The 13,917-nt window shown below is 39.3% G+C and overlaps 1 protein-coding gene across 17 annotated transcripts in view; it reads left to right on the forward strand.

Annotated features, from left to right (window-relative positions):
* Positions 1–13,917, forward strand: part of LOC122540026 (protein TANC2) — a 1,063,581-nt gene that overhangs the window by 1,001,320 nt on the left and 48,344 nt on the right. For all 17 annotated transcript variants that reach the window (XM_043675319.1, XM_043675327.1, XM_043675320.1 and 14 more), the window contains 2 exons: positions 4,357–4,532; positions 6,846–6,978. In XM_043675319.1, coding sequence (XP_043531254.1) covers positions 4,357–4,532; positions 6,846–6,978 — 309 coding nt within the window. The remainder of the gene's footprint in view (positions 1–4,356; positions 4,533–6,845; positions 6,979–13,917) is intronic.

The following is a 13,917-nucleotide window of genomic DNA, read 5'->3' on the forward strand; positions in this document are numbered from 1 at the left end:
ACAAGGCATTGTCATTCAGGAGTCCCATTCCTTTACTTTTCCCATGTTCAATATGGGATACAAATAAACAGCATCGTGGCACTTCTTGGGAAATAACATATCATTCTTTGAAATAAAAGTTTATCACTTATCACTAAAAGTGATTGATACAACAAAGTGGACACTCAAGACGAATGCCCAATCATGGGTTCAGGAGTCAGGAGTTCCACAACAAAGGTGGCGATTGAGAAGAGGATGCCAGGAAAATTAGGATATTTACATGTTAGTATGTCTCATTGAACATTGTCCCCATTCTGGGCAGGTTTTCTCAGGAAAGACTGCCATGAGAACGAGCAACACATTTCTTGGAGGAAGGCAGGTAATTGGGCCAATAACCTTTCTGGTTCCCGGCCAGCACTTTTGTTTCATTGGACCAACCAGCCCAACCCCCCCCCCGTGCCTATTTGGAGGCTGCCTCTAAGCAGGAAACCAATGGGTCATCATTACCTTCCGTCATTGGTCCAATGAATGAGCCTAGTCATTAAAAGAATCCCAGCTGTGTTCAAATCCATTCCTCTTTAATGGTTCCCTTCCACACTGCTGGCTACTACAGCCTAGCTTTCGTTAGTTTTGAGTTTTTGGCAAGTTTTTGAGATTCTGCCACTTTGATGCACCCATGCAGTTGGCTTCCTACCTGAGCAGTGACCATTTCCCCCAGTCCGGTTACTAGCCAGTGTTGTAGGTCTTCTTACTGTACCTCCTGCCTTAGGAACATATCTGCTCTCCTTAAGTGGGGTGCAAAGAGAGCATATTAGGAGCCTGCCTCATTTAATGAGCACCTCGACAAGAAGTACAGGTTCAAGATTCATATACATTGTCTTGGCACCTGTGGTCCTGTGTCTCTATCAAAGGAAAGGAGAATGACTTGCATTGCCTTGAGGAAAGCCACTAATGGGGCACTGTCCCAATCTACTTATCCCCTCTCAGGGCTGACCTGCACTTCCCTGGTAACCAAGTGTGCACATTTGGCTGCATTTGAATCAAAGCTCAATATCCCTCAACATCAGCACCATCATTTAAAGGGCTTTGTTATGCGTCTGCATCTACTCATTAGCCTGCCACATATAACTCTACATGAGTTGGCAAAGTGCTCAGATATTGGAGACAGTGTGACATTTATGGCCAAGATGGATTCTTCTACCTTAAAGGAAGCAGACTGTCTCTGGGAGTTTTAACAGATCACTGCACACGCTCTTCACTGCTCAACAATCACCTATTTAAGTTTATATGTCTTGAAGCTCAGCATGTGTGTCAAGGTGGGGAATATAGCTGTTTCCTCAGGCCTCTTTTGGGAGGTGTCTAGTTGACTCTTCCTGCAGCACCTGCTCCCTTATGAAGTGTTATTCACTTGGTGCCAGTGTTTTATAAATCTGTGATACTGGGCCCATCAAGTATTATTTCACAGGCAGAAGGTGTGTGTGATTCCTAATGAAACTTGCTCCAGGTAATGCTTTTCACTGAGAATGGACTCTTCCCTCATCTCTCACACAGCCTTCGGAAGTGTTCCTGCAGGAGATTTAAAAAAAACACAATTGTCAGTGCTTTATGTAAATCTAAGAGATTTCAAATGCTGATTGTGAAGAGTTTCATCTTCATAAAAATAACTGCATAGATAGATCCAAGGCATGTGTGACACATCATTCTTGTAATCAGTCTCTGAGGCACCCCGATCTCAACAGCAGCTCACACTGCTGCTACCTTACCGATTCTTACTACATCTTCTTCCATTGGTGGAAGGATGACCAATAATGCCAGTCCAGCCTCTCCTTGAGGTTGTAAGCTTTCTTGTGTTGCAATGAAAAAAGACAAAGTTCTAATTCTTGGACTACAGTATTCACTTTACAAGTTTTTTAGATTAGAATTCTTACAGTGTGGAAACAGGCCCTTCGGCCCAACAAGTCCACGCCGCCCCGCCGAAGCGCAGCCCACCCATACCCCTACATTTACCCTTTACCTAACATTACGGACAATTTAGCATGGCCAACTCACCTGACCTGCACATCTTTGGACTGTGGGAGGAAACCGGAGCACCCAGAGGAAACCCACGCAGACACGGGGAGAACGTGCAAACTCCACACAGTCAGTCGCCTGAGACGGGAATTGAACCCGGGTCTCCGGCGCTGTGAGGCAGCAGTGCTAACCACCGTGCCACCCACGAGTTGGTACAACATTAAGAAGGGGGTTACTGTGGGATGAAGAGTGTTAAGTCAGCCTTTTTTCAAGTGACTGCTGAATGGTTATGCAATCTGAGGAGACATTTTTCTGTGTGGTTTCATGTACAGGATGTCCTCACTTAAAGTCAGGGTTACATTGCTGAAAGTTGGGACTTCAGATGAAAAGACTTTAAGTGAAACATTGACTGTGAAACTGGATTTCGGTTCCATTAGGAAGGAAAAAATATTATACCTATACTCCCTGAGGTGACATAAAATACTTTTAATGACTAAATTCCAGTATTGGTAACTTAAGTGTGTGTGTGTGTGTGTGTTTTGGGGGGTGGGGGGGTACTGGGTGTCTCCTTTTGCTGATTGCCATTATCTCCAAGTCCCACCCCAGCTCACTGTGTAATGGTGCTGCTTCTCATGGCTGCTGGGGCCCCTTCACTTTGGTTGCCACTTTGGGTGGAGGTGGTGTGAAGCCAACCTCAATCCTGTTGACATCCTGAGGATTGTCACAGAAGCTGTGAGGTGACCAGCCCAGCCATGAAGTGTCATGCAGGCCATTTTTCAAGTGAGTCTGGTGGCAGCCTCTCGATGGATGCTGTTGAGCACATGTCTCTGGTGGATAGAGATGTCCCTGTTGCAGGTCTTTGGCAGCTGTCTGGCAATGAAAGAGGTTTCAAATCAGTGAGGGTAAGGTGTTGCCAGGAGGATAAGGTACTGTAATGTCCTGTGAAGAATTTTACAACCATCAACAAAAATTCCACTAATGAAAACATACCATCATTAAAGTGAAATACTAAATGCAGTGACTTTCAGCAGAAAGTACCTGTATTGTGCCTCAAAGGCGACCGCTAGCTACTGTTTGAGTCTTACATAGCACTCACCTTAATCACATCCAGCACTGAATCCATATTCACCAACTCGCAATGCTCACCTTCTCTAAAATTTAGCGAAGTTGACAGAACTACTACAATTGTCTGGCAAGATCACTGTCTCCATGCACATGCTGCTTCCAGCATTACCTTGTGACATGCACTTCTCCATCTGTCACCCATTATCTTCCACCATTTATGTCTGAAAATGAGCAACCCACAAAATCCTCTCTACTACTGCTAATGACCCTTTAAAATAGTTCTCAGCAGGACGTCTAATGGGTCATCCTGCCTGCACCACCTAACTGGATACAAATCCTGGAGGTGGCTATTTAATTGTGTGTCATGCAAAATTCAATTGAAAGTCAATCAACTTGAACAGTTTGATTGCTGAACAAGATATGTTCTCATCATTTTGCCAGGGAGTAAGATTCCACCCTCAGTCTCTCCTAACTGCAACTGTGGTAATAGCCAGAGGGAGCAATGTTGCTGACATGCCATGGATTGTTCAATTCGACAGCCCTTCCTGCCTGCCATGCTGCCACTGGGTGGGGCAGTAAAGTTCCAGCTTAAGTGCTTGGAGATTGCACTGTCTGTAGTGGTGGTGTCAGCAATTTAGCCTTTCTTGAAATCCTCATTCAGGCTTTAGAATTTGTTTATGTATGAAATACAAAAAATGCAACGCTGTGTTTGTAGAACATGTTGATTATGAACATTCCATTAGTCGGCACGGTGGCATAGTGGTTAGCACTGCTGCCGCACAGTGCCAGAGACCTGGGTTCAATTCCCGCCTCAGGCGACTGACTGTGTGAAGTTTGCACGTTCTCCCCGTGTCTGCGTGGGTTTCCTCCGGGTGCTCCGGTTTCCTTCCACAGTCCAAAGATGTGCAGGTAAGGTGAATTGGCCATGCTAAATTGCCCGTAGTATTAGGTAAGGGGTAAATGTAGGGGTATGGGTGGGTTGCGCTTCGGCAGGTCAGTGTGGACTTGTTGGGCGAAGGGCCTGTTTCCACACTGTAATGTAATGTCAATGAGTTAGATCACATTTTCAAATGGCCTGAGAAAAAAGCATATAATCAATGCCAGTTCAGAAGTGCTATTGAAAGTATTTTCTGTGTATATCTGAGTTTTGCTTAAATTGATTTTTTTTCCCGAATAAGTCAGTGGTGCTTTTAGTGTTAGTTATTCAGAATCTGAGGTTAAAGAAAGGCTCTTGCAATCTTAGTGATGAAGGCCATGCCAGAAGACAAAATGTCTCTTAATTGTATGTTCTGTGTTCAACAGGAGCAGCACTTTCACTAATGGATAAAGAGGGATTAACTGCCCTCAGCTGGGCCTGTCTGAAGGGTCACTTGCCAGTGGTTCAGTCCCTAGTAGAAAGAGGTGCTGCTACAGACCACGCAGATAAAAATGGACGGACACCTCTGGATCTTGCTGCATTTTATGGTGATGCTGATGTTGTAAGTATCTCAGATATGTGCATAAGTTAACATTCTTCAATTACAAATGTTCATTGTACTTTACTTTTGATATCCTAGAATTTTTCTCTGCTTTTTTTTCCAGCCAAGATTGAGTAGAAGGATAGAACATAAGAACTAGGAGCAGGAGTAGGCCATCCAACCCTTCGAGCCTACTCCACCTTTCAATAAGACTTTGGCTGATCTTTTCGTGGACTCAGATCCACCTACCCATGCTCTCACCATATCCCTTAATTCCATTATTTTTCAAAAAAAAACTACCTTAGCTTTAAAAACGTTTGCTAAGTGGCGTCAACTACTTTCCTAGGCAAGGAATTCCATAGATTAACAACCCTCTGGTTGAAGATGTTCCTTCTCAATTCTTAGAGATAGGAGCTAGGAAGTACAGTGAGGCTAGATTACTTCATTTTATAGATTATTAGAATGTTTTTTCTCAAATTTCAAGCCCTACTAACCTGCTTTATTATTAAATGAGGTAAAATTGTAAAAGCCATCACTTCCTTTCAGACTTGGCTATCAAAAAGAGCAGTACTTTTGTGCTTCTTGACACTGATTAGCTATGTACAGTGTCATAGAAGCAAGTACTTCTAACTAGATCCTTGGCCTAGTAGGCAACTGTGCTCAAATTTGAAACTTAAACAGCACTGTTTCATTTGAACCCTAATTCACAAGCTATTGTAATGGGGTTCTAAATATGTTTGTGTGTTTCAGGGAGAGATAGTGTAACAACATTCTCAAGCTGTGTAATGACCAATGCATTATTTTTTCATTACATATGACATTGATGAGAAATACTATTCATACTTTTTTTCTCTAAACTCTTAATTCAGAACCAAAATATTCAGAAAGGGAAAGATGATTTTTGTAAATAAGATGTACTGTACAGACAGAATTTAAGGACTTTTAAGAAGCGAGGTTGTAAAAAACACCACTGAAGCTTTGTGGTTGTTTCAAAGATCCAAATCTAAGACGCTGGTTCAATTAGTTCATGATACTTGGATCCAGAACATCCAACTGATGTCAATTATAGGAAACGTCTGCCCACTTACCTGTCAATGCTTCTTACAACCAGTTTCCTATTGCTGGCCACTCACTAGACCTCCCAACCCAGCGAGTCAGGTATGCCTCAATACAGTGCAAGGGTAACAAGGCCAGGCTCCTATGACACCATTTAAGGGCAGCAACAAGCTGCAAAAAGATTTGAATAGCACTGGTAAATTTAATGAAACTTCTCTCACATTTTTCATATATTACACAGCTTTTTATTATTTTTGTTCTTTTAAATAATTAATGTAATTTTCATTGACTCATTTTTGTATTTCTTTAAAATTTTAATAACATCTTTATTTAATGATTCTTATTTAACAGTCAATCTTATTTAATGATTCTTAATGAATCCATGTAGGTGAGTGGAGTAAAGAGGTGGGAGTATCCTAAGTCGATAAGTTGTGGTGTAGTATCTGGATTAGGTAGCACATGGACAAGCAGACATCTGGATCATATGATGGTGGGTGAAATGGCAAGAGGGTATGGTGGTAGTGATGCATGAGGTCGGATAGGGGTCAGATTGGAGATGGATCATGTGGTGAGGTTATATTGGGGAGTCACATAGTGAGGTCAGGTCATTAGGGTCAGATTGGGGAGTTGGATTGGAGAGTATTTTGGTGAGTTATGGTGGGTGTCGGGTGACAAGATCAGGTCAGGTTGGAAGATGTGGAGGAAGAGTTAGTGGTGGCATGCCTTTTTCAGGTACCAGATTTTAATCCTCTACCATTTCTTGGGTAATTGTTCAGATCAGTAAGTGAAAACTCTCTGAAGACTCTGACTTTGACTTAGTGTTGGTGACTTTTTAGGAGGATTCCGGATGCCGGGTAATTGCCCATCAGAAGTTTAAACTTTGGACTGTCTCCCATGTAAGTCAGGTACATCAGGACTTGCACATGGTCAACTGTTAACTCTCTTGCTATCTCGACCATTGACCCTGCAGCTATCTAGAATACTGTTCAGTGACTCTTCCCTGATATGCTACCATTTCTTGTGTGTTTGTGGGGAGACGTTTTCGCACCCCAGTTGCTGTTGTTACCTATATATTTATGGTCCCTCTCTCATGTCCTTTAATTTCAAAACTCTGCAATGAAAATTGGGGTTATCAAGTTTCTAATGTAATATATATTTTATAATATATATGTTTTATATAAATACTATATTTCCTGACCAAAATAATAGATCTTTGATCTACAATTACCAGACTCTTTAAGCCCTTGACATGTATTTTTTTCTTACACATGGTGACAGGTGCAATACCTTGTGGATCATGGAGCAATGATTGAACATGTGGACTACAGTGGCATGAGACCTTTGGACAGAGCAGTGGGGTGCCGCAATACAGCTGTGGTGGTCACCCTCCTGAAGAAAGGAGCCAAGATAGGTAGGCGTCTTAGAGACAGTCCCTCCTCCCTGCAATGAGTGCCATTTCTGATATCGGAAAAGATACACTTTTCATTAACGTGGAAGACTAGGTTTGAAATGATTTTTTAGGGGGAAAGCAAGTTTCTATTCATTTCTGCGGGAGATATTTCGAAGAGTTGCCACATGCATTTTCAGATAGTTCATTCAGATACTATCGATTTAATATTCATAGATTACTTTTCTATTTTGGGAACATTAATATGGAGCAGCATGTACAGCCTTTGGTGTCACATTTAAAGAGTAACCTGTGAACGTAACATCATCAATGCTAAATTAGACTCCGATTTCATGCATCTCACTGTGATGTACACTGCACTGACCTTGAAGTCACTGTATTTCAATATTGTAAATCATGGTAATGTGGATGCTGATATTCCAGATTAGTCTGGCATGCTCTGATGTGAAAACCTGGAGGAGCTTATTTGTAAAGCTAGAAAGTAAATGGGATGCTGGCTTATCTTGCATCTTACGCCTGAAATAAGTAGAGCAGCTTATATTTTATTATAATGGGGATTTTCAGATCAAAATACCTGTTTAGAAAGTCTGTGCAGATGAAACACGTTTATGAATTTTTATGTTTGACAGCTGAGTCCAAATGATCCTCCTCCAACCAAATCACACCACAGGAATTTAAAACTGTTATAGATTTCCAGCAGTCCGACAGATTTTGTTTTCCAGTTTTTAAGTAAATGTTTTTAAATATAAATCTTCCTTTTTTTTTCTCCTATGTCCTCCTGAATAAGTTTGCACTGGTATAGTAAAGTATTCCTGTGAAATAACACTGTTACAACAAAACAAAATGCCATGCATGTTGCCATTGATAAAATGAAACAACAGTTAGAGTTTTCCAATGAGGCAAAGTAAAAGGATGCCAACATGCATGGAGACACTTAAGCAGAATGTTTTGGATTCATGCCACAAATTCACTACAACCAAGGAAGACTTTTCTGGAATAGTTGTATGTGCAATACCCAGCTATTTCATTTTGCTGGGGACAATGTGAATGCAGTGTTAACTAAATAATTGGCAAGCTATTCAGAAAAGACAAGTAAAGCCACTTAGTGGCAACTTATTGAAAGTAATGTCACTAAAATTCAAGATTGTTTAAAAGCATGTCCAATGTTGCCTATCATGTCAAAGTTATCAACAGTACATGTCAGTTTTTTTTTAAACGTTAAATTAGATTTTAAATCTGGAATAAAATATATTGGACATTTTAAATACTTAATAGTAGAACTCTATTTTGGATTGACTGTAATGTCTTAAATTTCCAAACATTTGGAGAAGGTTCAGAGAGAACAGAATGAAAAATGTTCTACTTTGCTACATCACTAGGAAAAAGAAGCTTTAAGAATACATGGTTCTGGGAATGGTAATAATTCCCAGCTTTATTCATTGTTGTTTACTTGCCCAGGCATAAATTGATGTTCCTGTCTATTCCCAACTTCCTGCTGTTATTTTATTCCTAAAGAGTGTCCAAGCTTCAAGTATGCATGGACCACTAACATGTTTGCCCTGCAGCCTTGATGCCAACAAATTGTGATTCGGATACAAGATTTATCCACCATCGGCTAACACTACTACACACAGCCGTTCCAATCTTCTGCCTACAAAGTTGAAAAAGACATATCAGACAATAAACGGAATAAGCACAAATATAATTGAATCTCTGGGCTTTGAGAACTGTTTTCGCAGACTTGGGAGCTGTATGTGACCCATGGACAAAAGTTTGGACACTTCTTTGCTCTTAGTACCTCCTTCAGTATAATCTGATCTAATACTTAACACCATGCTGAGCATTCGGATGGAAATCAACGTACCAGTTCGACGTATCATTAGATTTACAAGATCATAAGATTTCTGTCCCTCTGTCATTTGCTTTCTGTACTTTTCTGTATTTGTTGACTTACTAACACATTAGTTCTGTTGCTGTATACTAATAAAATATTATCTGCAACAATAGCACTGTTCTCCTTTGAGTACATGGTTTTTTTGGAAGTTAGGCCAGTGTTTACCAAAAGTATCAGTATTTGCAGAGTAAATTTGTTAGCTATTACTATGACTTCACACTAAATAACAACAGTTACTACACTTGAAAATCAATTAATTTATGTGGAGCCCTCTGGGTCATTATCAGCACCTGACAAGGAACTACATAAATGAAAGTTCATTCCTTCTTGCATCACAGCCTTGTGGGACAATTTCTCTTACTGTGGGCAAAGAGTGGGGTTGGAATCTGATTCTGTCATGGCAAGGTCCACAAAAATCTGTTTCAATTGCTGCAAAAGATTCTCTTGGATGCCACAATAAGTTTCACTCTTTTGATATACCGAAGTGCAAAACCTTTCATCAGTGCCGACATATCTGTCACAGGCCACTTCATCTTTGTCCTTCTACAAGGTTTCCTTTGAATTTATTTGTGCCTTTTCTTTTCTTTCGGGTATCCAGTTAACTTCAAACTTTTCTAATTGATTTTAAGTGATGGGATGAGTTGTATCTTCATTATAGTTTTATTTTGTAGACTTGTTCAGGCTTGAATAGAACCAGAAATATCACAAAGGAGCACAAGAACACACAAGAGTTGAAGAAGGTCATTGAGTCCACTTGCCACGATCTTCTCATCACAACATCTGAATGCCTCTTTGAATAAGTTCAAATATTTCGCCTTCATTATCCCACCCAGAAGACCATTCCACAAAATAATCATTATTTCTGCAAGGAAGCACTTGCTGACATTGGTTAAGAACTTTTCTTTTCCCAATTGTTCCCCTATCTTGCATGATTGTAGGCAACCATGATTAAACTCTTCTATGTCACCTAATGTTTTGTACATTTCTTCAGAGTTTTTCTCTCTTTTACAGCTTTCACTAGTTAGGAGCCCTTTTTCATAATTTCTCATGAATTTTGTAGTCTACTCTTTTGGAAAATTCCAGTTAAGTATTTGGCACTAGTTGCTGCTTCATGCCTCTGAGTTCACTCGTACCAGAGAATCCCTCAATTCTTGTTACTGGAAGTTTTGAATGAACCTCATGCTGTCTCATCTTTACTCAGAAATTATTGTTCAATATGATATAGTTGAATTAAGTTAAATGTCTATCACACATTAGGGTTGGCTTCTTATGTTTAGTGATCTCTAGTAAACATCTACAATTCATGCGTTTGAAAGTAATCAATCTTTTATTTGTAAGTAGAAAGTCATGAATCAGGGAGCTCTTGCATTATTGGCTGTCTAAATCCAGATCCAATGAATGTTGCACAGTTAAAACAGATTGACCAACAGGTTGACTATTGACTTCACTTCAACACAGAGCAATTCCTTAAAGTTCAATCTCTTGCTCCAAGTTGGTAAGCAGGAAAGCAGAATGCTCACTGAGATTATCTATAGACTGCATACTTAGGACAGTCCAGACAAAGCAACAAATCTTAACACATTTCCCTGTCGCATTTTTCATCAGTATCCAGGACACTGTCCAGAGCAGCAGTTATATGATATACTGGGTTCCTTAAAGCCTTTGCTTGTGCTGCTTTTCTGTGGATTAATAGATAATCTTTATAGATGTAATCAATCTTCTTGTAAAGTGTTCAGCTGAAGTGTAACAGTATATTCAAGACTACAGTGCGAACTGTAGCCTTGCTTCCTCAGTTTTACCTTTACTTGTCCTACAAGGATATATGTCTCCAGACACTAACAATCTTAAATGTATGCTTTCAGGAAATGAGCGCTGACAATATATTTGATATGGGAGTATGGTGCAGGAAAAGCACAGCAGGATGTTCCTGATGAAGGGCTTTTGCCCGAAACGTCGACTCTCCAGCTCCTCGGATGCTGCCTGATTTGCACTGCTTTTCCAGCACCACACACTCAACTCTAATCTCCAGCATCTGCAGTCCTCACTTTTGTCTAATAAATTTGATAGGAGAGGCAACCACAACCAAGCTTAATTATCCTCTCCCAGTTTCTAGAAAATGTCTTAGCTCAACAGCCAAGGGAATAAGACTATTTTCAAGTAGGTAATACTCAACTTGTCACTCCTATGTTTCCCCTCGTTGCATAAAGGAAGATTCTGCTGCTAATTGTTGTATCCCTGTTCTGCCAACATTAACTGGGAATTAAAAGTGAGATGTTCCTCACATTTGTGCTCAATGCAACAGTATATGGTGCATTCACTCACTTATTGAGGAGCCTGTTACTGATCTTCTTACCTGTTTTTAAAAAAAAGTAACTTTAAAAGTAGGCTATATTGAATATTGCTGTCAACCTAGTCAGAATGGTGCTTTCAATGGAAACATACAACTTCTAGTACTGTATCATACTTCAGCTGTTTAACTAGAGCTCTCTTCCTGCTTCTGCTTTTCATTCTCCTTTTCTTTGTATTTTTCTTCAAATACTTGTCTAGTTCACTGTTAAATGATATTGACAGTCTATGCTTTCTGAGCCACTTGTGGTAAAGATTCCCCTGTTTCATTGACACTGTGGGGAAGAAAATGTATTCCACCTTCACTCTTCATTCTTCCAATAATGATAATTACTATTTACCCTTTTAAAAACTCTCACTGTTCTAGAAATCTCTATTTGATTCTTTCCTTAACTTAAGATACATTTTCTTAAATCCTTTATTTTGAAATATCCTCTTGATTGTAATACTCTCATGAGTCATTGCTTTACGCTATCTCTGGCTCTCAACAACTCCAATCAAACTTCTGGACAAATTCAATGTTACTTCCTTGCTTTTATGTTTTGTTTTTAATACCTCTCTGTAAAAGGCAGAATTCTATTTTCCGGTTGTGGAGTTTCTTTTTACTAATGGCATTGGTGATTCCTGAAGAGGTGACAATAAACTTGCAGTTTTTGATTACGACACACATTGCCATTCAGGTAATTATTTTGCAAATTCCTGAAGTCCCTTTCAATTTATCTATATGTAAGCAACAACAAAGATCACTGTTATGATTAATGCTCATGAACCATAGTTAAAAAGAAAGGTAAGTGTAGGTTGTATTTCCAATGTATGGTATATCATCTTTACAAATTATTACCTTGTTGGCAATATTTTAATTTTAGTGTTATTCGCTTTCTATGCTGTGTCCCATCATTTTCAATATTCATACTGAACTGGAAACTTTTTGGCTGACCATTACTAACCCCATAGCAATCACCTATATGATATATGTTTGCATCTTTTCTTGTGGGTTTGGGTGATGTTGATAGCATCCTAGTCGAGGGCACAGCATGGTGAGATCCTCAATATATCTGAAGGGACAAGTTGTTGGCAAATGCTATAGTTCATTTGGTTGATCGTGGAAACAGAAGATGCAGGTTTCTAGAGAGTACAGGAAATAACTGTATAGTTCAAAATGACTCTTTCCAATGAGTACTAAAAGTACACTCACTGCAGTTACTTTATAAATCCCAAGATATCACAAGAGTTTGCTAGTTTCTCACTGTGTGCCCTGCCACCCTTGTACATTCTTTTGAGCTATGTCATTAACTCTTCCTATAACTTTATATAAATTGTTTCCCCTCACACCTTCCCATATTAAATTCCAGCTACCAATTATCTGCCCATTCTGCTAGCCTATCTTATGTCCTGTTTTATAAAATCATTGTTGTCAGATCTCTAGATATGGAATACTTGATGATGTGAATGCATTAGAAATGATCCCATGCACATGGTAACATTTATCTTGAATTTACTTCTGCGAAAAGAACAAAATCTTAGAAACTCGATTTACAATTTCCCCTCAAACTATATCATTAATTGCGAAATGCTGCTTTGAGAATCCATTTGTCTTTCATCTACAACTTCATTCATTCACGGTTTTTATGTTGTGCAAGTCTTATTTGGTGAACCACCTGTCAATGTTGCCATTTTATATGAAGGTTTTGTTGCATACTATACTCTTTTAGTGTTCAATACTTAATGTACTAATTAACAGGTTAACAAATGTGCGTGAAAGTTAAGCTGGTAATTAAAGAACTGTTAGACCAAAGCTAAGTATTTAAAATGGGACTATGTAAAGAAACTATTGTCTTATTTTTCGTCATCTTAATGATGTAAGCTTTATGTGTATGAAAGAAAGCCAATGTTTTGCATTTAAGCCATTATCATATATGTTATACATTAGGGCAGCAGAGCTTTATGTGAAAAAAACTACATGACATCAAAAACATATTTTCCACAGTGTCTGCATTGCTGTATAACCAAAATATGTTTATCAAGTATATATTTCACAGATTTTCACAAATCTGATGAATTATAATTTTATGAATAGTTAAGTAGACCTCCCCAACCATGTGTTTCATATATAGGATTCATATAAGCCTGCTGAAAATTTCAGCCTGTGGTTCATTAAGCACAATCAGTCAAAAACTGGGATTCACAGATTTTGGATAGAGTATTGGTGAATGGCTACTTAAAGGTGGAGGATCCTTCAGGAAGAAAAAGTATGTTTCCCTTAAGCGCGCACAAGCAAGAGAAAACCATCTTCACCTAGTCGCTAGTCACAAAGCTTGTTAAACTTTAAATGGAAGGCTCTTAAAAGCAACTGAAGAGGAAAGCACAAGACTGCAAGTCAGGGATAAATGACCAGAGGACCTGCTCTTGGGCAGATTGCTACTACATAATGATTGTGTCACAGTTTTACAATGGCAGCATTCATGGGAGTAGTGTGACAGAGTTAACTGATAGAAACTTGATTCTGAATTTGCTGATTCTAAGTTACGGAATTCAGAAAACGTCATAGATAGAGTTATAGAGTCCTACAGCACGGAGACGGCTCAAACTGGTCCATGCTGACCAAAATGACCACACTTACCCCATTTCCCTGCACTTGGCCCATATCCTTCTAATCCTTTCCGATCCATGTATTTGTCCAATTGCCTTTTAAATGTTGTTAA

The sequence above is a fragment of the Chiloscyllium plagiosum genome, chromosome 33, assembly GCF_004010195.1.
Source record: "Chiloscyllium plagiosum isolate BGI_BamShark_2017 chromosome 33, ASM401019v2, whole genome shotgun sequence".
In the NCBI taxonomy this organism is placed as follows: Eukaryota; Metazoa; Chordata; class Chondrichthyes; order Orectolobiformes; family Hemiscylliidae; genus Chiloscyllium; species Chiloscyllium plagiosum.